The sequence below is a fragment of the Heptranchias perlo genome, chromosome 6, assembly GCF_035084215.1.
Source record: "Heptranchias perlo isolate sHepPer1 chromosome 6, sHepPer1.hap1, whole genome shotgun sequence".
Lineage (NCBI taxonomy): Eukaryota > Metazoa > Chordata > Chondrichthyes > Hexanchiformes > Hexanchidae > Heptranchias > Heptranchias perlo.
The window spans coordinates 25,246,171-25,270,374 of record NC_090330.1 but is presented as its reverse complement, the minus strand read 5'-3'; the positions used below and the strand labels follow the sequence as shown (position 1 = coordinate 25,270,374).

Below are 24,204 nucleotides of genomic sequence, written 5' to 3'. Positions count from 1 at the left end.
ACTTCAAGAGGATATAGACAGGCTGGTGAAATGGGCAGACACGTGGCAGATGAAATTTAACGCAGAAAAACATGAAGTGATACAGTTCGGTAAGAAGAACGAGGAGAGGCAATAGGAACTAGAGGGCACAATTCTAAAAGGGGTACAGGAACAGAGATCTGGGGGTATGTGTGCACAAATCGTTGAAAGTGGCAGGGCAGGTTGAGAAAGCGGCTAAAAAAGCATATGGGATTCTGGGCTTTATAAAGAGAGGCATAGAGTACGAAAGCAAGGAAGTCATGATGAACCTTTATAAAACGCTGGTTCGACCACAACTGGAGTATTATGTCCAGTTCTGGGCACCGCAATTTAAGAAAGATGTGAAGGCCTTGGAGAAGATTCAGAAAAGATTTACTAGAATGATTCCAGGGATGAGGGACTTTAGTTATGTAGATAGAGTGGAGAAGCTGGGGTTGTTCTCCTTAGAACAGAGAAGGTTGAGAGGAGATTTGATAGAGGTATTTAAAATCATGAAGGGTCTAGACAGAATAGATAGAGAGAAACTGTTCCCATTGGCGGAAGGATCAAGAACCAGAGGACATAGATTTAAGGTGACTGGCAAAAGAACAAAAGGGAACTGGATAAGTACTTGAAAGGAAAAGATTTGCAGGGCTACAGGGATGGGCGGGGGAGTGAGACTAGCTGGATTGCTCTTGCATAAAGCCGGCATGGACTCGATGGGCTGGATGGCCTCATTCTGTGCTGTAACCTTTCTATGCTTCTATGATTCTATAAATTGTAATTGTGTTGTCTAAGAAAAAAAATGTGCCTTCAACCATGATTAGATTGAATTTGTTATAATATATTTAACCATACGTTTAATATGTTGATTACCAGGCACACTCCAGGATTTGGCACATCTACAATGACCATTTCCGCCAGTCTCAGCAAGGTCATGTGTCAATTGCTTTGGCTTCCCATTGGGTTGGGCCAAAGAACGGGGACATTAATCCTGAAGCTGTGGAGCTATGTCAGTGCTCCGTCAACTCTGTATTAGGTTGGTTTGCCAAACCGATATTCACAGATGGTGATTATCCAGCGTGTATGAAAGATAACCTCAAATCTCTGCTGCCAGTTTTTGACGATGGAGAGAAAATGGAAATAAAGAAAACAGCTGACTTTTTTGCACTTTCATTTGGGCCGCTGAGTTTTCGACTTTTGGACTCAAAACTGATATTTAAACAATCAAAAAAATACCTTCTAAGACAACTTCTCTCTTGGATCCACATGGAATACAACAACTCCAAAATATTCATTGTGGAGAACGGCTGGGACGACAGCAACAGCAACACAAAGACTGAGGATGTTTATAATATGTATCCTTTAAAGAGCTTTCTCATGGATGTCTTGAAAGGTAACGTTTTTCTACCATTTTACTATTGTTTTTAAAAGTTCTAACTTAAAGAAGCATCACTTTTATAATACCACAATAAATTGATATTTAAAAATTTACAATGCTGTATACATTTAACTATGACCATTATTCAATCTTTGCAAGCAGAAAGTAAATCAAATATCCTACCTCTGTTGAGAAATAGTTCACCAGCAGGAAGATCTGAAGATTTAAACACTCTTCTTAATACCAGATCAAAGGAAGAATGAAAGAACTTGCATTTGTGTAGCATCTTTCACAAAGTCAGGATGTCCCAATGCGCTTTACATTCAATTAAGTACTTTTGAAGTGTAGTCACTGTGGTAATGTAGGAAACGCGGCAGCCAAATTGCCTACAGCAAGATCCCACAAAGAGCAATGCGATAATGACCAGAGAATCTGTATTAGTGATGTTGGTTGAGGGACAGATTTTGACCAGGACACCAGGGGAACTCTTCTTCTTCAAATAGCACCATGGGATCTTTTACATCCACCTGAGATAGGGCCTCTTTTTAACGTCTCATCCAACAGATGGCACCTCCAACAATGCAGCACTCCCTCACTTGAACCCACAACTCTGACTCAGAGATAAGAGTGCTACCACTGAACCAAGGCTGACACCTAAATTGAACAGTCTACAATGTGTTGTGATAGAATCATTACCTGTTGTGCTGCAGCACATATCGATTAAGTGATGGTGATGAACAAAGATTTGTGATGTTTTCAGAATAAATCATTTCACTAAAACAACCCCAAAAGAGCATTCTAAAGAAATATCAGTCTTTGCTGAAAATAAAACTTTCATGCATTGATGAAGAGAAATTCAAAGCTATTCATTGTGAAATTATGTTTTGGGAATAATTGTGTGCAAATGTTTAACATATTCATATCCAATTTCTTTGTTCATTATTTTAAAAGAATCATGGTTAATGCCTCCATTAAAATAGATAGAAGCGTTGAAACAAAAATTCAAAGCCATTGATTTTAAACCTTATGTTCTGCCTTTTTGAAACCTTTTAGAAAAGATAAACGAGCCAAGAGCACACTTAGATAACCAAATGAATCATCCAAGTTCCTACAATTCACATGAAAGTTACAAAAATGCATGAAGAGTGTTGATAAGGCCTGAGATGAAATGTTCCCCTGGATCTTTGAAGCTGAAAGCTATCCAAAGGTGATAAAATTACTCACGGAGGAACAAGATCAAAGGCAGCAGAAGCATAAGGAGCTAGTGACAGGAGACCCCTTACAGCCCTGGGGACTGCAACCACAATAACAGCATCAGTGACAGCTACACCAAGCAAAAGATAAAAACGGGTGGAAAGGTGAATAGAGCAATAATCTGAGCTGGCAGCTAGGCAGAAACAAAAGGTGTCCCAACATAGCAACAAGGTAGAATTCAGAATCCAACCCCCACCCCACAGTCTGACCCCCCCCCCCAAAAGCTGATCACCCATGGTGAATCCTGTGAGCTGAAGGTGCTGCTGCTGTCAGAGACTTCACAAAAATAATTACACGGGATGTTAGGAAGAATATCTATACACAGAGGGTGGATAGAATGGGGAATTCTCTGCCACAAACTGTTTTTGTTTTGCATACATGCTTTTAAAAAAAAAATAGGAATATTAAAAGGTGTGGAGAATGAGCAGGAGAATGGGATTAGACAAGGTGGCTTATGTGGGGAAAAACACCAGCGCAGAATTGATTGGTCCAAAGTCTGTTTCTGTGCTGCAACATTTGATGATCCTAGTTCCCCCCTCCCCCCACCCTGCCATAAGTTGCATGTTACTGGCAGCTTTCTCTGGCTGAATAGAAGCATAGAAACAAAGAAAATTTACGGTGCAGAAGGAGGCCATTCGGCCCATCGTGGCTGTGCCAGTTGAGATAGAGCTACCCAGCCTAATCCCACTTTCTAGTACTTAGTCTATAATGTTGTAGATTACGGCACTTCAAGTGCATATCCAAGTATCTTTAAAATGTGATGAGGGTTTCTGCCTCTTCCACCCTTTCAGGCAGTGAGTTCCAGACCCCCACCATCCTCTGGGTGAAAATTTTTTTCCTCAGCTCCCCTCTAATCCTTCTACCAGTTACTTTAAATCTATGCTTCCTGGTTATTGGCCAAGGGAAATAGGTCATTTCTGTCCACTCTATCTATGCCCCTCATAATTTTGTACATCTCAATTAAATCACCTCTCAGCCTCTTCTGTTCCAAACAAAACAATCCCAGCCCACCTAAACTTTCCTCATAGCTAAAATTCTCCAGTCCTGGCAACACCCTCATAGATCTCCTTTGTATCCTCTCTAGTGCAATCACATCTTTCCTGTAATGTGGTGACCAGAACTGTACGCAGTACTCAAGCTGTGGCCTAACTACTGTTTTATACAGTTCTAGCATAACCTTCCTGCTCTTATATTCTATGCCTTGGCTAATAAAGGAAAGTATCCCGTATGCCTTCTTAACCACCTTGTCTACCTGTCCTGCTACCTTCATGGATCTGTGTATATGCACTCCAAGGTGCACTCTTCCTCTACACTCTCAGTATCCTCCCATTTATTGTGTATTCCCTTGCCTTGTTTGCCCTCCCCAAATGCATTACCTCACACTTCTTCAGATTGAATTCCATTTGCCACTTTTCTGCCCACCTGACCAGTCCATTGATATCTTCCAGCAGTCTACAGCTTTCCTCCTCACTATCAACCACACGGCCAATTTTTGTATCACCTGCAAACTTCTTAATCATGCCCCCTACATTTAAGTCTAAATCATTGATATACACCACAAAAAGCAAGGGACCTAATACTGAGCCCTGCAGAACCCCAAAGGAAACAGCCCTCCAGTCATAAAAACACCCGTCGATCATTACCCTTTGCTTCCTGCCACCAAGCCAATTTTGGATCCAATTTGCTACTTTCCCTTGGATCCGATGGGCTTTTACTTAGGGAGGATTGTTTTCAGAGTTATTCCATGACCACAGCCCATGTACCTCTATTATTGGTCAGCAGAAGGCATATTTCCACAGGGGCAATGTCAGTAGTCCGTTGCCTTGACAGGGAGGGGTAGATTCTCAACTTGGCATCTGGGTGTAATACTGGTGTCATGGTTCCTTCTAGAAACCGCCCAGTTTTTATTTCCATTGGTTTCCATGAACTGTCGCATCAGTTTTACACCCAGGCAACGAGTTGAAAATCTACCCAAGAGAATCCCAGCATAGTATCATAGTATGGTACAACACAGGAGGAGGCCATTTAGCCCATCATGCTTGTGCCAGCTCTTTGAAAGAACTATCCAACTATCCAACTGTCCCATTCTCCTGCAAGGCTCCATCTATTAACCTTTCTCAGAACTGACTTATGCAACTGCACAAAGATGTCACTTCTGTGACAATGGCCTGGTGACAGGACTCACACTACAGCCAGGGGGTTTAAGTGGAACCTAATTAATACAAGTTCAGTTCATAATAAACTTCTCATTCAAAAAAATCAAATAGAAACTCCACTGCGAGCAAAGAAGGGTTCGTATGCTTTATAAAATTAGGTCTTGTGAATTGATCATTCTGGAAGATACAATCGTCAACGTTTTCTGTTAAGCTTTGTCTTCTCCACCTACACCTTGCTTAAACAATAAGTTACAACTTTGCAAGTCTCATTTCAAGATACTGTACTGCTCTAGAATTGTCCAACCAGCATGTAGGAAAAGCTTCTAAGTATTGAATGGAATGGGCCTATATTCTCTGGGGTTTAGAAGAATGAGAGGTGATCTCATTGAAACGTATAAAATTCTTAGAGGGCTTGACAGGGTAGATGCTGAGAGGCTGTTTCCCATGACTGGAGAATCTAGAACTAGGGGGCATAGTCTCAGGATAAATGGTCAGCCATTTAAGACTGAGAGGAGGAGGAATTTCTTCACTCAGAGGATTGTGAATCTTTGGAATTCTCTACCCCAAAGGGCTGTGGATGCTCAGTCGTTGAGTATATTCAAGGCTGAGATAGATAGATTTTTGGACTCTAAGGGAATCAAGGGATATGGGGATCGGGCGGGAAAGTGGAGTTGAGGTCATCTATCAGCCATGATCTTATTGAATGGCGGAGCAGGATCGAGGAGCCGTATGGCCTACTCCTCCTATTTCTTATTCCCTAGCTATGTCACAATCTAAATTAGTTCATAACGAGTTACCGCTATGACCATCAGCTTAACGTTTGTGCCCATCTGTCTGGGTTTGTGGGCACAGCCTTCAGTACCACCCTAGCTGATGTGTCACTTCAGACCATCCCTGTGTCACTTCAGACCATCCCTGTGGATCCTCTTGAGTAATTCTTTTTCAAAATTAATTCTCGGGATGTGGGCGTCATTGGCAAGGCTGGCATTTATTGCCGATCCCTAGCTGGTGATGGGCCTTCTTCTTGAACCACTGCAGACCATGTGGTGAAGGTGCTCCCCCAATAATCTGATTCTGATTTACATAGTTATACATCTAGTACAGTTCAGAATATTATTTAAAAATACTGGTTGATCTCCTATAGGGTTGCTCAAGAACAAATGGTCAGGTTTATAATAAAAGACATCGGGTTGGATTTTGCTGTGAGCGGTGAACGCCCGCTGTTGCACTTGCCCATAGACTTTCTATGAGTTTTTGCACGGCAACTTCCTGTAAATTAGAAATCCAAGAAGAACGGGGCCATAGGGCAAGCAACTGTCTATCCCCTTAACCAACCAGATTGAATCATATGACTAAACCATGCAGAGACTGAACCAGGAAGTGTAAGTTAGAATAGTGAATTCAATGTCAAATCAGGTACAGAAAGTGAAATAAAGAGAGGGTAAGAAAGATTGAATTAAGAGACAGAAAGAAAAAGTAAAAAAATAAAAATGTATTTACATTTTTTAAAAAAATGTCCAACAATTAAAATGTGAAGAAATGAGACTGCACACTTAAAGTTAATTTTCAGTTTGTTTGGCAGTCAGTAAGACATTTAAAGGTTACTTACATCAGAATGGACAAGCCCTAACCTTTTCTAGCGAGATTAGTCTGTATCTATGACGTCACTAAAGAAACTTCACGCTGTTCCATTCATTTGAATGGGGAGCCAGCAGGGTATATGGTTCAGCAACTTCCAGATTTCCACATTTAACTGCGCATGTGCAGTCGCCGGAAGTTGCTGTTCCATTTGCACAGAAATCGCGGTGAGCCCTGTTAGCCGCATTGTTATTTTCACAGTAAAATCTAGCTCATCAAGTTACAAATGAATTTCAGACAAAAATGTAATTATTAATTTTAGTTAAGAAGTGATTGATTTGTACAATGTATTGAATGTGTGGATTTAAAAAAAAGATCTAAGCCAGAAATTGCACGACCTAAATTGGAAGCGGGCACTTTTTCTGCTCACCCCTTAAGTTGTGGCAGTAGTTTGGGATGGTGTATTGTGGGCATTCATGGGGTAGCCTAGGAATCCTGCCAGATGCACCCAGAAAGAAAGAAGAAAGAAAGACTTGCATTTATAGCGCCTTTCACAACCTCAGGACATCCCAAAGCGCTTTACAACCAATGAGTACTTTTAAAGTGTAATCACTGTTGTGATGTAGGAAATGCAGCAGCCAATTTGCGCACAACAAGCTCCCACAAACAGCAATGAAATAAATGCCCAGATCATCATAGTGATGTTGGTTGAGGGATAAATGTTGGCCAGGATACCTTCTTTGAATAATGTCGTGGGATTTTTTAGATGCACCTGAGAGGGCAGACGGAGCCTCGATTTAACATCTTATCTGAAAGGCGGCACCTCCAACACTGTAGCACTCCCTCGGTGCTACACTGAAGCAGTACCTATGTCTGCTGAGATCAGGCATAGTTTCCAGCCTGGGCCTAGTGTTGGCGCCACAACTGAGGAACTGCAATCAATCCTAGAAGGATTGATTAACATTCCGGATTGTCCTCTATCCAAGGAAGCAACAATAAAACATTTTTGCCTACCTTTATCATCAGGCCAGTCTGGCCTCTCTCTGGCTCCCCCTCTTGAAGCAGTCGGATGCCGCTCCAAGATTAGGATGCCTCCATTGGGCAGGTGCTCCTGTTGTGCCAAAGCGGTAGGTGGAAGTTCCATTGGTGGCGTGACAGTATGTAATGGGGTTGGTGGTTTGATAGTTTTTGAGTGGATGTCCTGGGGAGCTGGACAAGAGACAGAGACAGAGACAGACACAGTACAGCACATTCTCCAAGTAACGTGAATGGCTGCACTGCATCAATTTAGGTGCCGGTGTATGAAAAACAGCTGAGGGGGAGCCGAAGCCATCTAGAGTGGTGGTGAAACATAGAATTACATAGAAATTACAGCACAGAAACAGGCCATTTGGCCCAACTGGTCTGTGATGATGTTTATGCTTCACGCAAAATAATTAAATGGGATGTTAGAAAGGATTTCTGCATTCGGAGGTGTTGAAATGTGGAATTCTGTTCAATTCCAATAATGCTCTTTCAGTAAATATGGAACATGAAAATCTTTTGGCTATATTTTTGTTCCAAAGAATAGTCCATGCAACTAAGCAATTCTTATCTGGTCATGAGAACCCCATTTCTGGTTATTTGAGGAAAAAGGGTTAAAAAGACATGGTTGACCCTTTTACAAAGAGATATCCAAAGCCTTACAACAGTTAAAGCAAGAGTTATGACCAACAAGGACATTTATTGATATTTACACATCTTGTTATACATTTCTATCTGGAAATTAATTTGAGAACTGGAATGTTACTAATCAATTGCTTCTTCATACAGACTGACATCCAAAATAAAATGATTGCTTTCTGTTATTTTATGTAAATTACATTGGTGCAGGCCTAACAGGAGCTGTTCAATGAAGAGTGGGAGGAGATGTGGAACTTGAGCCAAAGCATAGCACTTTCTATAGATCATAGGATTTACAGCTCAAGTAATTGCATAGTGCATATTGCACATCTTCTAGGTTACATCACAGGAGAGGCTGTGCTACTATTAATACTCTCCTCCATATGTTCTGTACATGTCTCCCTGTGAAAACATTCTGCCAAGTAAGACACCAGAACCATCATTTGAAGAGATGGTAGAAACAAACACCCGATGAATATTTTGAAGAAGATTGTAAATTTCTAAACTAGCTCAAAATAACCTCCTATTTCACCGATGATGCATGTTGGCGTATAATTATTGTTTATAAAAACAGCTTTTTCAAAATTTTAAACTTGGCTACTTTGCCTGTGAATTTGTAATGGTTTGATTGTACTTGATTAAATATATGCAGATGAAGGATAAATAGTTATGAAGGATAAATTATTGTTTTCCATATAGGTGTTATATGTTTTTCCTAGTAATTACATAAATGTTGAATTTCTTCCAATACTTTGTAATTCTATGTAATGCACTCTTGGATGCAGTTCAATATTACTTACTTTATTGAAAGGCTGTATTGCCAATGTTGCCTGATAACCATTTTTCCATTAGCAAGAGTAAAATCCAAACTCTTTGGGGTCTAGCACTAATAGGCGAGCAGGTAAACTAGTTTTCTAGATGAGCCAAATGAAAATGCTGCTTTAAAACTAAAATCAACATCCCATGCACATACAGATCTGTCACAATGTGTTGCCAATTAAAGAGCTCTCTATCAAATAAGCAACATGCTGTGAAATCCTGCCAGTAAGTAATGAGCCTTTTGCTCGGATAGAGATCTGCTGTCTGTGAATGAATGCTGACCAGCCAATTAACCATATAAGTACTTGAAGCATTTCTCCACTTCCAATTTGTGAATTTCTTGATAGCTATCATTCATGCTGAAATATTCATTATGTCCAAATTTAGCTTCTTCCACCCTCATAATAGTAAGCACCATTAGATGAATGGATCAAAAACCCAATCTGAACATCTGTCATGTATTAGAAAATGCTGGCTTCTAATTGATGTCAAGAAAAATGGAGCCCAGCTTATTATCTGACATCACCAAGCACAGGATTTTTTTAAACACACTTACCTCAACTTTAAGCATTAGACTACAAGGGTTTGAATCCCAGCCAGAACTGACATTTGTAATCCAATTTCTCCTAGGGATTAAATGTTGTTTATACTAGCTCGGGCATAGCTTTTTAAAAGCACCAAATATTTTGTTTATAGTAGTTCCCCAGTTGATCAGCATATTAAGCTGCCTATTTGCAAAGCAATTAGATGCAGAGAAATAGTCAGAGAAAATAAATGTTTCCTGTAAAGCAGATGCATGCCATACATTATATCTATATAAAATTTCAACAATAACATTTTTGGTCCTTGTACTTTCACAGCAATAAAGTATGATGGAGTTGATGTCATTGGATACACAGCGTGGTCACTGGTAGATGGCTTTGAATGGGATGCTGGTTACAATACCCGACGAGGATTGTTTTACATTGACTTTCAAAGCAAAGAGAAGGAGAGGATGCCAAAATCGTCTGCTTTTTTCTATCGGCAAGTGATAGCAGACAAGGGATTTCCACCAGTACCAGAAAACAAACCTATTACAGGAACCTTTCCCTACAGTTTTGTATGGGGCATTTCTGAAGATGTCTTAAAGGTATTTTTTTAGAATAAGTGTGGTCATTATTTGGTTAACACAATACATGAGTTGTCAACACAAAAATTAACTGATTATAATATCCAAATCAATCTCCCCACGCACAATCGATGGTTTTTCTATGTTTATAATTTTTTCTTTTCTTGAATTGGGACATTTCCCAGTGACTGTAGAACATTCTGCCCCACAGAAATCACCATATTATTTGATTCTCTAAATATGATACCATCTTTTCTGCATCACTCGCTCTCATCCTAACTTCAAATATCATCTTCCAAATAATATTTCACACACAATGCTAATATTGAATAATGTGATTCTGTTCAAACATTTCACTGGCATTTAAACAAACCAAGTGAAGGACATTATCTGTTACAGAGAAAATCTTTTTTAACCAGAGTAAGGCATATTTCGGGAAGGTAAAGTATATTTTGTTTTCATTTAAATCTTGACTAATTCATGTTATGTGAGGAGTTGGGCTTTTACTTACTTATTTTAATTTTATGGTAGTGTATCTTAAATTTCAATTATTTCCCTATGGAAAAACGGGAAGTTAGTTAACATGCAACAGCCTGGGATTGTCAGGACACAGGTTCATTGTTATATATTAAGAAGCCTATAATATTCAATAGCCATTCATCGCCAGACCTGGCTGGATTACATAAAGCACAATTGGGTCCTGCTCTCCTCTGCCAAAACAGCTCACTATTCCAGGGCCATCCTGGAATGCAAAGATAACCCCAGGCTTCTCTTCTCCACTACAAACCATCTTCTTAAACCCCCTCCCCTGCCCCGTCCACCCTCACCTCCAACAACAAGTGTGAGAAGCTCATGGACATCTTTGTCACTAAGATTGAGACCATCCGTTCAGCTACCTCTGCTGCTTCCCTCCCTTCCCCTAGCCCACTAAGCCAAACTTCCCCTACTGTTCGCCCCTGCCCTAGCCCTGAACTCGCATCTTTCTCTAGTTTCTCTCCCATCTCCCCGCATGCCCTCTCCGAACTCCTCTTGACCATGAGACCCACCTCCTGCTCCCTTGAACCTATTCCCACCAAACTACTTCCCTTCCTGGCCCCCACGTTAGCTGGTATTGTTAACGGTTCCCTCTCCTCAGGTACTGTCCCTCTCCCCTTAAATATGCCGTCATCACCCACTCCTCAAAAAACCTACCCTTGATCCCATGTTCTTGCAAGCTATCGCCCTATCTCCAACTTCCCTTTCCTCTGCAAAGTCCTTGAACATGTTGCCGCCTCCCAAATCCATGCTCATCTTTCCCGCAATTCCATGTTTGAATCCCTCCAGTCAGGTGTCCGCCCCACCACAGTCTTAAACGGCCCTTATCAAAGTCACAAATGACATCCTCAGTGACTGTGACTGTGGTAAACTATCCCTCCTCAACCTTCTCGACCTGTCTGCAGTCTTTGATATGGTTGACCACATCTTCCTCCTCCAACGCCTCTCCTCCGTTGCCCAGCTGGGTGGGACTGTGTTCGCCTGGTTCCATTCTTATCAATCCAGTCGTAGCCACAGAATCACCTGCAATGGCTTCTCTTCCCACTCCCGCATCATTACCTCTGGAGTCGCCCAAGGATCTATCCTTGGCCCCCTCCTATTTCTCATTTACATGCTACCCCTCGACGACATCGTCCGAAAACACAACGTCAGATTCCACGTGTACACTGAAGACACCCAGCTCTACCTCACCACCACCTCTCATGACCTCTCCACTGTCTCTAATTTGTCACACTGCTTGTCCGACATCCAGTATTGGATGTGCAAAAATTTCCTCCAACTAAGTATTGGTAAGATTGAAGCCATTGCCTTCGGTCCCCGCTGCAAACTCCGTTCCTGGTCCATCAACTCCATTCCTCTCACTGGCCACTGTCTGAGGCTGAACCAGACCATTCGCGACCTTGGTGTCCTCTATAACCCCAAGATGAGCTTCCGACCACATATCCACTCCATTGCCAAGACTGCCTACTTCCACCTCTGTAACATTGGCCGTCTCCACCCCTGCCTCAGCTCATCTGCTGCTGAAACCCTCATCCATGCCATTGTTACTTCCAGACTGGACTATTCCAATGCTCTCCTGGCCAGCCTCCCATCTTCTACCCTCCATAAAGTTGAGCCCATCAAAAACTCGCACCAAGTCCCGTTCTCCCATCACCCCTGTGCTCATTGACCTACATTGGCTCCCGGTCCGGGAACACCTCGATTTTAAAATTCTCATCCTTGTTTTCAAATCCCTCCATGGCCTCACCCTTCCCTATCTCTGTAATCTCCTCCAGCCCTACAACCCTCCAAGATGTCTGTGCTCCTCCAATTCTTGCCTTTTGCCGATTTTAATCACTCCACCATTGGCGGCCGTGCTTTCAGCTGCCTAGGCCCTAAACTCTGGAATTCCCTCCCTAAACCTCTCCACCTCTCTACCTCTCTCTCCTCGTTTAAGATGCTTCTTAAAACCTACCTCTTTGACCAAACTTTGGCCACCTATACTAATATCTCCTTATGTGGCTCGGTGTCAAATTCTGTTTGATAGCGCTTCTGTGAAGCGCCTTGGGATGTTTTACTACATTAAAGGCGCTATATAAATGCACGTTGTTGTTGTTGCTTGCAGTCTCAGGGAGAGATGGCTGAAGCTGTAGCAGGATGTGTAGGGTATCTTCCCTTCCCTTTTTCCTCTCCCCTCCCCAGTAATTGAAGACAAATTTACAATACTGTTGCACCCTATAATATTGTGAGCTCCTATGGAGATTTTGAACTCATAATCTGTGTAATGAAATATTGTGGTTAGACATCTTTAATGCAAAACATTCCAAGCGAACACTAAGGGTTTGCTATAGATCAAGAGGTCAGCATGAGAAGTAAGACAGTTTGCTCGATGAAGAAAGATCAATTTCAATATGACTGAGTTACAAAAGTACCCAAAGACAAGTAGAACACCTTTAAATACATGGGGGAAGTTTTCATGTCATGACTGCCCCATCTGCACTTGAAAACGGAACAGTAGCAGGACCAAACTAACACACGGAATGGAACGTTGACTTACTGTCAAGTTTCTGTCCATCACAATTGTCAGGTGGACCTTGATCCAGGCGGCCAGAGGCTTCTGCCTGTTAAAGGAAAGAGCCTCAAACATGACCCTTAATCGGGGTCAGATGACGCAGTTCGGAGCCCCAATGCCATTTTTGTCTCCGCCCATGTTGCGACCGCCACGTCCTCCTCCCGCCCACCAACCACGAGCGGTACAAATCAGGAGGCAGCCCATTGTCAGTATAAATGAAAAAAATCCTCAGCTGCAATCAGGGCAAGCTGATTGGAGGATTGAAACACATTTTTATGGCTGTTGTTTCAGCGTTTTGAGTCTTAAAGGCTTCCAAGTTTAATCTCCTTGTTTCTGTAGTTTTGCAAAAATGTTGCCTCCTGCTCTTGAGTGTGGCTTGTTTTCACTCCGGGTATTTCTATGGGCAAGAATTTACTGTCAAAATAACAGTGAGGCTAATGGCGCTCACTGTTATTTATGCGCAAATCACACAGCAACTTCAGGCGAGGGCAAATGTGTAGCTCAACGTGAAAATCCAGAAGTTGCTGTCCGAGATGCGCCACTCCGTCGAGGGCTTCCTGAAAACGGCATCGCGCTGTGTGATTCACTGTCCAACTGCATTGAACGGCATAAAGTTCCTGTACTTGCGTGGTAGATACCAACTAAACTCGCCACAAAAAGTCCGTTTCAGTCGAAGTATCCTTTTTAACAGTCTTACTTACTGCCAAACAACCTCTCTGGCACTGAAAATTAATTTTTACAAGTGTGGGAGACTCATTCCTTCAGCTTTTAACTGTTGTTGGAGATTTAAAAAAAAATTAAATTACATTTTTTAAAACATTCTTTTTCTGTCTTTTTTCTCTCGCTCTTAATCCAATCTACAAAATTCTTACAGGGCTCGACAGGGTAGATGCAGGGAGGATGTTTCCCCTGGCTGGGGAGTCTAGAACCAGGAGTCACAGTCTCAGAATAAGGGGTAGGCCATTTAGGACTGAGGAACATAGGAACATAGGAACAAGGGTAGGCCATTCAGCCCCTCGTGCCTGCTCCGCCATTTGATAAGATCGTGGCTGATCTGTGATCTAACTCCATATACCTGCCTTTGGCCCATATCCCTTAATACCTTTAGTTGCCAAAAAGCTATCTATCTCAGATTTAAATTTAGCAATTGAGCTAGTATCAATTGTCGTTTGCGGAAGAGAGTTCCAAACTTCTACCACCCTTTGTGAGTAGAAATGTTTTCTAATCTCACTCCTGAAAGGTCTGGCTCTAATTTTTAGACTGTACCCCCTACTCCTAGAATCCCCAACCAGCAGAAATAGTTTCTCTCTATCCACCCTATCTGTTCCCCTTAATATCTTACAAACTTCGATCAGATCACCCCTTAACCTTCGAAACTCGAGAGAATACAACCCCAATTTGTGTAATCTCTCCTCGTAACTTAACCCTTGAAGTCCGGGTATCATTCTGGTAAACCTACGCTGCACTCCCTCCAAGGCCAATATGTCCTTCCGAAGGTGCGGTGCCCAGAGCACACAGTACTCCATGTGCGGTCTAACCAGGGTTTTGTATAGCTGCAGCATAACTTCTGCCCCCTTGTACTCCAGTCCTCTAGATTTTAAGGCCAGCATTCCATTAGTCTTCTTGATTATTTTCTGCACCTGAGATGAGGAAAAATTTCTTCATTCAGAGGGTGGTGAATCTTTGGAATTCTCTACCCCAGAGGGCTGTGGAGACTCAGTCATTGAGTACATTCAAAACAGAGATCAATAGATTTCTAGATATTAAAGACATCAAGGGATATGGGGATGGTGCAGGAAAATGGCGTTGAGGTAGAAGATCAGCTGTGATCTTGTTGACTGGTGAAGCAGGCTCGAGGGGTCGGATGGCCTACTCCTTATCCTATTTCTTATGTTCTTATGTTTCTTTCCCTCTCTTTATTTCACTTGCTGTACCTGATTTGACATTGAATTCACCATTTTAACTTATATTTCCTGGTTCAGACTCTGCGCTGTTCATTAACAATTCTTCAATCTGATTGGTTAAGAAGATAAACAGTTGCTTGCCCTGTTCACACAGGTCCCAGGTGCCCTGTAGAGAGTGCCACACCATTTTGATCCCCCACTTACAGCAACTTGCTGTGCAAAAGCTCATGGTAATTAAATGGGCAAGGACAAATCTCACCAGTTATAATACTTTCTGGCCCGCTATCTCCCTTTTAAGATGCTGCTGCAGGCCCCTCACATTCAGCTGCCCCACCCAATTTCCCACATCGAACCCAAATGGCCTATCCACATGGACCAAATCTAATTTCTTAATTATTTTAAAGACCTCGAAGCTACGCTTTTTGAAGTAAAAATCCCCAGCTCCCTCAGCCTATCGTCGTAACTAAGAGTCTTTAAACTAGGTATCAATCTAGTGGCCATCCTCTGAATCTTTTCCAGGGCATCTATACCACCCACCATGTGAAGGAACCAAACCTACAGAGTTTTCTAAATGAGGCCTAACCAAGGCCAGTATAGTATTTTTTGTTTTGTTTTGTATTTGGCAATACATCCTAGAACTCTATTTGCTTTCGTGATAGCCTTACAACACTAGTCATGAACTTTCAGAGAGTCATGTCCTATAAACATCTAGGTCTTTTTCCCACTGAATAACCTTAAGTTCATAGCCCTGTATGATGTACACATGCTAGGCATTGGCTCTACCCACATGTACCCTGGGATGAGAGGGTTGTCCTATGAGAAGAGATTAAGTAGAACGGGTCTGTACTCTCTGGAGTTTTGAAGAATGAGAGTTGATCTCATTGAAACATATAAGATTCTGAGGGGGTTTGACAGGGTATATGCTGAGAGCTTGTTTCCCCTGGCTGGCAAGTCTAGAACTAGGGGGCATAGTCTCAGGATAAGGGGTCGGCCATTGACATGAGGAGGAATTTCTTCACGCAGAAGATTGTGAATCTTCGGAATTCTCTACCCCAGAGGGCTGTGGATGCTGAGTCATTGAGAATATTCAAGGCTGAGATGGATAGATTTTTGGACTCTAGGGGAATCAAGGGATATGGGGATCGGGCAGGAAAGTGAAGTTGAGGCCAAAGATCAACCATGATCTTATTGAATGGTGGATCACGCTCGAGGGGCCATTTGGCCTACTCCTGCTCCTATTTCTTATGTTCTTATATATGACTTGACATTGAGCTATATTAAATGACCTAGATTTTGGCCTATTCTCCCATCACATCTATGTGATCCATTTTTCTCATCTAAAATCCTAACACCCTCTCAAATCTTTGTACCCCTGGACACCTTCATCGAGATAATTTGTAAAGATGGTGAAGAGCAACAGTCCTAACACTGATCCCTGCAGGATGCCACTAGTAACGGGTCCCCACACAGAACCACTGCTATTAATAACAACCATCTGTCTATGAGAATGCAACCAATTCCTAATCCAACCCAAAATCGGTGTCTAATCCCACAGGATTCTATTTTACAGCTTATTATGTGGAACCTTGTCAAGGACTTTTTGAAAATCAAGGTATACAATGTCAATCAGGCTACCTCCATCCACCAACCCAGTAACTTGCTCAAAAAATTCATTCAGGTTGGTGAGAAATGACCTTTTCCAAAAACTATGTACAGAGTTTCTAATAACTCCTTTCTAAAAATGTAAGAACATAAGATATAGGACCAGGAGTAGGCCACATGGCCCCTCAAGCCTGTTTCGCCATTCAGTAAGAGCATGGCTGATCTTTGACCTCAACTCCACTCCTGCCCGATCCCCATATCCCTTGATTCCTCTAGAGTCCAAAAATCTATCAATCTCAGCCTTGAATATACTCAATGACTGAGCATCCACAACCCTCCGGGTTAGAGAATTCCAAGGATTCACAACCCTCTGAGTGAAGAAATTCCTCCTCATCTCAGTCCTAAATGGCCGACAACTTATCCTGAGACTATATACCCTAGTTCTAGACTCTCCAGCCAGGGGAAACAGCCTCTCAGCATCTACCCTGTTAAGCCCTCTCAGAATCTTATATGTTTCAATAAGATCACCTCATTCTTCTAAACTCCAGAGAATATAGGCCCATTTTACTCAATCTCTCATCATGGACTACCCTCTCATCCCAGGAATTAATCTAGTGAACCTTCGTTGCACCGCCTCTAAGGCGAGTACATCCTTCCTTAGATAAGGAGACCAAAACTGTGCACAGTTTCTCTGACAAGGTGGTCATACAGAGTATCTCTAATGGTCCCTTCTAGCAACTTACCTATAACCTTCCACTGGAGATCCTCCAGTGGATGTGCACATGAGCTGACCATGTGGTGGATTCAGCTCCACAGAGCATCGGTGGACACGACTCCACATTCATTGTCACAAATCCAATGCAACTCACTGTTATGGAATTTTGGGGCTGCAAACGTGCTTGAAACGGAGAGTGGTCACCAGATATTAAATACACTGAATAATTATTTCCTCAAAGTATTCACAAGGCAAGACAAAAGCAATATGCCCCTCCCAAATGGGAATAACCTAGGCAAAATTAATTACTTTGATATAAATAAGATAGAAACTCTAGACAGGCTAAAAGGACTGAATAAAGTAAATCACCAAGGAGAGATGATATTTTTCCCAGAATGCGACGAGAGTCTAAGGAGGGGATCTGTGAAGCACCAACAATCATTATGAGAGTCTGTGGACACTGGGGTTGGCAATGATAGAATGAACACAGGCGGATGTGGTGCCTGTACAGACACAGGCAGCTACAGACCCAGTAATCTTACATCAATCCTGTGTAAAATAATAGGATTATGAGGAGTAAACTTGAGGATTATCTGTTCAATAATAACCAAATAAGCAGCAGTCAGCATGGATTCAGAAGAGGAAGAATCGACCTGACCAAACCTCAGCTTCTTTGACCTGCGCACCTTCAATTCAAAAGCTCCCTCACAATTCTGTAAACGTAGAATATTTGAACCCTCATGCTAAAGAACGAAACATTTAATGAAAAATATTGCAGTTACACCACTGCCTCCATCAGAGGTAAATAGACAACAGTGAGGCATCAAAATGCTACCCTCTTGGACCAACAGGAAAACAGAGACTACTCATAGATAACCCACCAGACAGCCATGAAATCAGGCCAAATTTTTAAAAATCAGATTATTAAATCTGTCAGGGACTAATGTGGAAATGCAGAAGAGATGCAAGACAACAAATGTCACATTGAGCACACATCATGCAAATTTTGACAAGGACAAGTTGTTTTGAATTGTAATATTTGAACTGGCTCAACATTTTAATTATTTTTTTCATCAGCAAATTTGGCCCAATTTGATTTGCAGAATATCTTAATCTTGCTCCAGTTCAAATTCATTTGAACTTGAAAAAAAAACATTGTGTCCCTTGCACCTACTTTCCCCCTCAAACATCATAGGCACAATCTGTTTGGAAAATACAATGCAGAGGATGTACGGCAACAGGGATCCACCCTTCCATGCAATACACTGCCCTGCAGTTCAGCTCCCTCCAGTGGCCACATTCATTATCACACCAGAAATAGACAATGACCTAATTGCTTTTTTTGAAGAGAAGATTTTATCACTTAGCAATAATAGCTATCTATGTGCCAGTTATAGATCTGTAGCATTTTTGAACAAGGTACCCTTGAGAAATTAAGAAACTAGATTCAGTGTAATATTAGTATTGTTTAAATGCATTCATAAAATAAGTGTAAATACTTGATACTAAACAAATACCCATTATGACAATTTTAATGTAAGGAGTCGTACAACACCAGGTTATAGTCCAACAGCTTTATTTGAAATCACAAGCTTTCGGAGCTTTCCTCCTTCGTCAGGTGACAAAGGAAGAAATCTCCAAAGCTTGTGATTTCAAATAAAGCTGTTGGACTATAACCTGGTGTTGTACGACTCCTTACATTTGTCCACCCCAGTCCATCACCAGCATCTCCACATCATGACAATTTTAAGATTCTGCAGTCCAAAAGTCCTGAATTTGCATATTGACTAATAGTAAAAAAACAATTTCACTTTTCTTTATGCATTTTGGTTTCAGAAAACCACCTGGGATTTAGTTTTAGGTGAATGTAGTGCTTGTCAAGGAGGGGAGCATCAGTGTTGGGGAACAGGACGCTTTATCCACTGAGTGTGAACATTGAGGCTGGGAATTTCCGTCACACTAACGGGGAAGTGATGGTGGCGTTGCGAGAGCAGCACTGAGGAAATTCCTGGCCCTAGTATTTCCAGGTCTGGCATAACATAGGCCAGGTGTAGAAGAAAAACGTCCTAACCTGGAATTTTCACCACAGTCTGCCTGATTTTGTGTTGCTAATCAGGTGGGTGATGGTGAGAAATGGGACGGGGATTAACAGATCTTTATCCACTTTTGCGTCAACTCCATTTTCCACTGTCATTTCTGACAGCAGGTAAAAACGGCCACCCACTTCTGGGTGGTGCTTGTAAATGAGACAGTAATGATGTTGAGGTATTATATGTCCTATTTTCTATAATTTCTGCCTCACTTCTGCTGACTCATAATAACGGCAGTATGAAACTAACATCCTAGCCGCTGTCTTAAAGGCAGAAGTGAGTTTAAAGGGGCAAGCGTACATATTTACAGGTGCTGCTGAAATCCTATTACTGTAGCATTTTTAAGGAGTCTTACAACACCAGGTTATAGTCCAACAGCTTTATTTGAAATCACAAGCTTTCAGAGCTTTCCTCCTTCGTCAGGTGAGTGTAGGATTCCATAAAGGTACAGCATATATAGTCAGAGAACAATGCCTGGTGATTACAGATAATCTTTCCAACTGCCCGTTATCACCCTCGGTAGAGATATAATCAAAGCAATCAAAGGAGTGGAATGGTGTTCAGTCAGAGAAACATTACATACAAGACTACTGAATACACAAACGGTCAGAACACAAAGACAGAGAGAGAGAGAGAGAGACACCCGAAAGGCAGAGAAAGAGAGAGAATGACCAGTTGTATTAAAAACAGACAACTTTTTGATCAAACTCACTATGGACTACTCCTCAGAATCGGTTTCATTCTTGGACACACGAATCTCCATCAAAGACGGGCACCTCAGCACCTCACTCTACTGCAAGCCCACGGACAACCTCACGATGCTCCACTTTTCCAGCTTCCACCCTAACCACGTCAAAGAGGCCATCCCCTATGGACCGGCCCTGCGAATACACAGGATCTACTCAGACGAGGAGGAACGCGATGGACACCTACAGACGCTGAACGACGGCCTCGTAAGAACGGGATATGACGCTCGACTCGTCGATCGACAGTTCCAACGGGCCACAGCGAAAAATCGCATAGACCTCCTCAGAAGACAAACACGGGACACAACCAACAGAGTACCCTTCGTCGTCCAGTACTTCCCCGGAGCGGAGAAACTACGCCATGTTCTTCGCAGCCTTCAACATGTCATCGATGACGACGAACACCTCGCTAAGGCCATCCCCACGCCTCCACTACTCGCCTTCAAACAGCCACCTAACCTCAAACAGACCATCGTTCGCAGCAAATTACCCAGCTTTCAGGAGAACAGCGCCCACGACACCACACAACCCTGCCACGACAACCTCTGCAAGACATGCCGGATCATCGACACAAATACCACCATCACACGAGAGGACACCACCCACCAGGTGCATGGTTCATACTCCTGTGACTCGGCCAACGTTATCTACCTCATACGTTGCAGGAAAGGATGCCCCAGAGCATGGTACATCGGCGAGACCATGCAGATACTGCAACAACGGATGGACGGACACCGTGCAACAATCGCCAGACAGGAGGGTTCCCTCCCAGTCGGGGAACACTTCTGCAGTCAAGGACATTCAGCCTCCGATCTTCGGGTAAGCGTTCTCCAAGGCGGCCTTCGAGACACACGACAACGCAAAATCGTTGAGCAGAAATTGATAGCCAAGTTCCGCACCCATGAGGACGGCCTCAACCGGGATCTTGGGTTCATGTCACGCTACATGTAACCCCACCAGCGGGAAAAAAAAGTTATCTGTTTTTAATACAACTGGTCATTCTCTCTCTTTCTCTGCCTTTCGGGTGTCTCTCTCTCTCTCTCTCTCTCTCTGTCTTTGTGTTCTGACCGTTTGTGTATTCAGTAGTCTTGTATGTAATGTTTCTCTGACTGAACACCATTCCACTCCTTTGATTGCTTTGATTATATCTCTGCCGAGGGTGATAACGGGCAGTTGGAAAGATTATCTATAACCACCAGGCATTGTTCTCTGACAAAAATGCTGTACCTTTATGGAATCCTACACTCACCTGATGAAGGAGGAAAGCTCCGAAAGCTTGTGATTTCAAATAAAGCTGTTGGACTATAACCTGGTGTTGTAAGACTCCTTACATTTGTCCACCCTAGTCCATCACCGGCATCTCCACATCATGTAGCATTTTTGTTTGATTACTGTTTGCTCTTGACATCCAATTTTGTGCCATTTGCTGAGCGTCTGTCATTTACTCCTCCCCTTTTCAGACAGGGCACAGTGGCGTGCCTGTTGAGGATTCCCTTCTATCTTTACGTTTTGGAAGAAGAGGAGCAAATAAGAGAGGCCAGGCTGATGAGGCTGCACTGCAGGTGCATGACACCCACCCACCAGTATTCTCACACCAGAGTATACAGGCAGTGGCACTCCTGCCTGCATTTGACTGAGGAGAAGTGACCTTGCTTTCCAAAGGAAGCTGTCACAGAGTTATGTCCCATGCTGCAAACAGAGCTGCCTTCCCCATAGACTTTGTCAGTGGTTGTTAAGGTCACGTTGGTAGCGTAATAGTCATGGCACTGAAGTAGTAATCCAGAGGTTATGAGTTGAAATCTCACCATGACAAGTTGTGAAATTGAATTAAAAAAAGCTGGTAATTTGTGGGCTAGCATCAGAATAAAAATGACCATGAAAGTTGGCAGATTATTGTAAAAACCTCACTGGTTCCCTGATGTCCTTCAGGGAATGGGACATACTCCCCTGTATGGTTTGGCCTACATACGAGTCCAGTTCCACACTATATGGTTGGCTCTTAATACTCTCAGGGTAATTACAAACGGGCAATAAATATTGCTTTGCTGGTGTTGCCTGCATTAAAAAAAGACTTCTATGCCTTGGGGTCATGCCAGGCTGCCACTGGCGACATCTGTAACAGAATCCAAGAAGCTGTGCACATAAGCATCGAGCAAGTTATGGATGCATTGTTTTACAGAGCTAGTAGTTTCATTGGCTTCCTCATGGACAACCAGCGGCAACATGTCAGGGCACTGCAATATTACCAAATAGCAGGATTCCCCAATATCCAGAGAGTCATAGATTGCACCCACATGGTCATATTACGACCTTGATCAAGGTACATCCACGGGAAATGGTACCAGTCTCTCAACTTGCAGCTTATTGGTGATCAGCAACGCACCATCATATAAGGGAATGCTCACGTCCCAAGAAGCTGCCTCAGTGCTTTATTTTAAGGAACTTCATCATGCCAGCATTCTTTACCAAAGAAAGACAAATCTTGGGTGGATTCTTGGAAATCAAGGTTATCTTCTACAGTCAAGGCTGATGACATCTGTGCACTTTTCCAGAACTCCAGCTCTACAATAAGTTTCATTTATCCACCAGAGTTAGGTTGAAGGTGTGTTTCTGGTGCCTGCATCGAGCTGGGAGCATTCTTCAATATAGTCAGGCTGGGTCTTGATAGTGGTGGAGTGCTGTGTGACGCACAATTTCACCTTACAAAGAGGCTTCCTCATAGAGGCCCAGAGGATGAAGACCCCTATATGGAGTGAAGGCAACAGGTAGTAGAAGAGAAGCAGAAGATGTGGTGGACAGTCCATTGGCTGCAAGATATATTCATGCCAATCTGATACAGGAGTCTTTCAGATCGTATGCATCACCAAGTAAAATACTGTGTACCTAAACAGGAGAGGACAGTTGATTTGTCCACATGATCCACCTAACTGTCCAAATTCTGGAGTTGGCACCCTCTTATCTGCTGAGTGCAAATATTAATCTGAGACAGGTGCATTTTCCAGAGTCAGTGCCTTCCATGCTTTGATCTCAGTCTGTTGCCCCCAAGGAAAATTATTTCCTTCAGTTTGTAACTCATTGCCATTGTCCTCAAGCTTTCCATTAAGATGTATTCACTAGTGATTGGTTTAAGAAATATCCCACGGTTCGTGATGAAATAATACACTACAAGTTCGTCTGAGGGTACTTCTTCCAAGACCAATCTAACTGTAGTTCATTGGGCCTTTAGTCCTTAGACCTTCTTTGAAAATTAAGATAGGGTGCTTCTCATTAGATAAATCTCCTCAATCTCTGACTTTTCAGCTCTGGTATCGAGAACTGGTTAAAATAGAATTGATTGCATTTTAATCTCAAGGAACTCATGTCTCAAACAAAACCTTGAAGTAACAATGACTGTTCTTCAAGCCAGGAAGGATTCTATTGATGGAACTTATGTCAGAATCTTTAGAGTTACACAAATAGACCATGTCTGTCTCTCAATTGAGATTTGAAGGCTAATATTATAGTTGTCAGTTTCCTTGATAGTAGGTTTTCTCTAGGTCTCCAGGCATCTACAATCGTATCTGTTGCATTGATATAATTTTTCCATATAGATCAGAATCTCCCTGGATCCTGAGGGCTTCTCATTTGACTATCTAGCAAACTTTAGGGCATAGTAGTGAGGTAATTTGCTCCATTTGGCTTTGTTGGTAATTCCTCCTGTTCATTTAGGGCCTGAAATTGCACCCCTGGTACAAGGAGGTTTGCGCTGCCTTGCCTGTGCAAACTGCTCCAGTGCAGAAGTGCAATAATTGCTCCAAAATTTGCGCTGCAGCTCATTTGAACAATTTTGCATAGCTGCCTGTGCAACTATGCCCTTGTGCAAGGAGCCAGCCCAATGGAGCTAGTGGAATTTCTGGCTATCCAGTCCAAATTAAAGGGATATACGCCATTAAGGGTGAACACCTGCACATGGGGACAAATATTTATTTCAGCTTATCAAGCTTCTCGACCAGTTTTGCCTATTTGTGAGCCTGGGCCATGCTGGGGTGGGAGGGAAGGGAGTGAAAGGGGAGGTGTCAGATTTAAATAAAGTGAAAGTAACCCAAAGTGGTGACACAAAATTGATTC

At 42.5% G+C, this 24,204-nt stretch overlaps 1 protein-coding gene across 1 annotated transcript in view; it reads left to right on the top strand.

Moving 5' to 3' along the window:
- The window catches only part of kl (klotho), a 68,318-nt gene that overhangs the window by 26,528 nt on the left and 17,586 nt on the right, over window positions 1-24,204 (top strand). Inside the window, exons 2-3 of the mRNA XM_067985955.1 lie at window positions 877-1,393; window positions 9,708-9,976. Of these exons, the coding sequence (XP_067842056.1) occupies window positions 877-1,393; window positions 9,708-9,976 (786 nt within the window). The remainder of the gene's footprint in view (window positions 1-876; window positions 1,394-9,707; window positions 9,977-24,204) is intronic.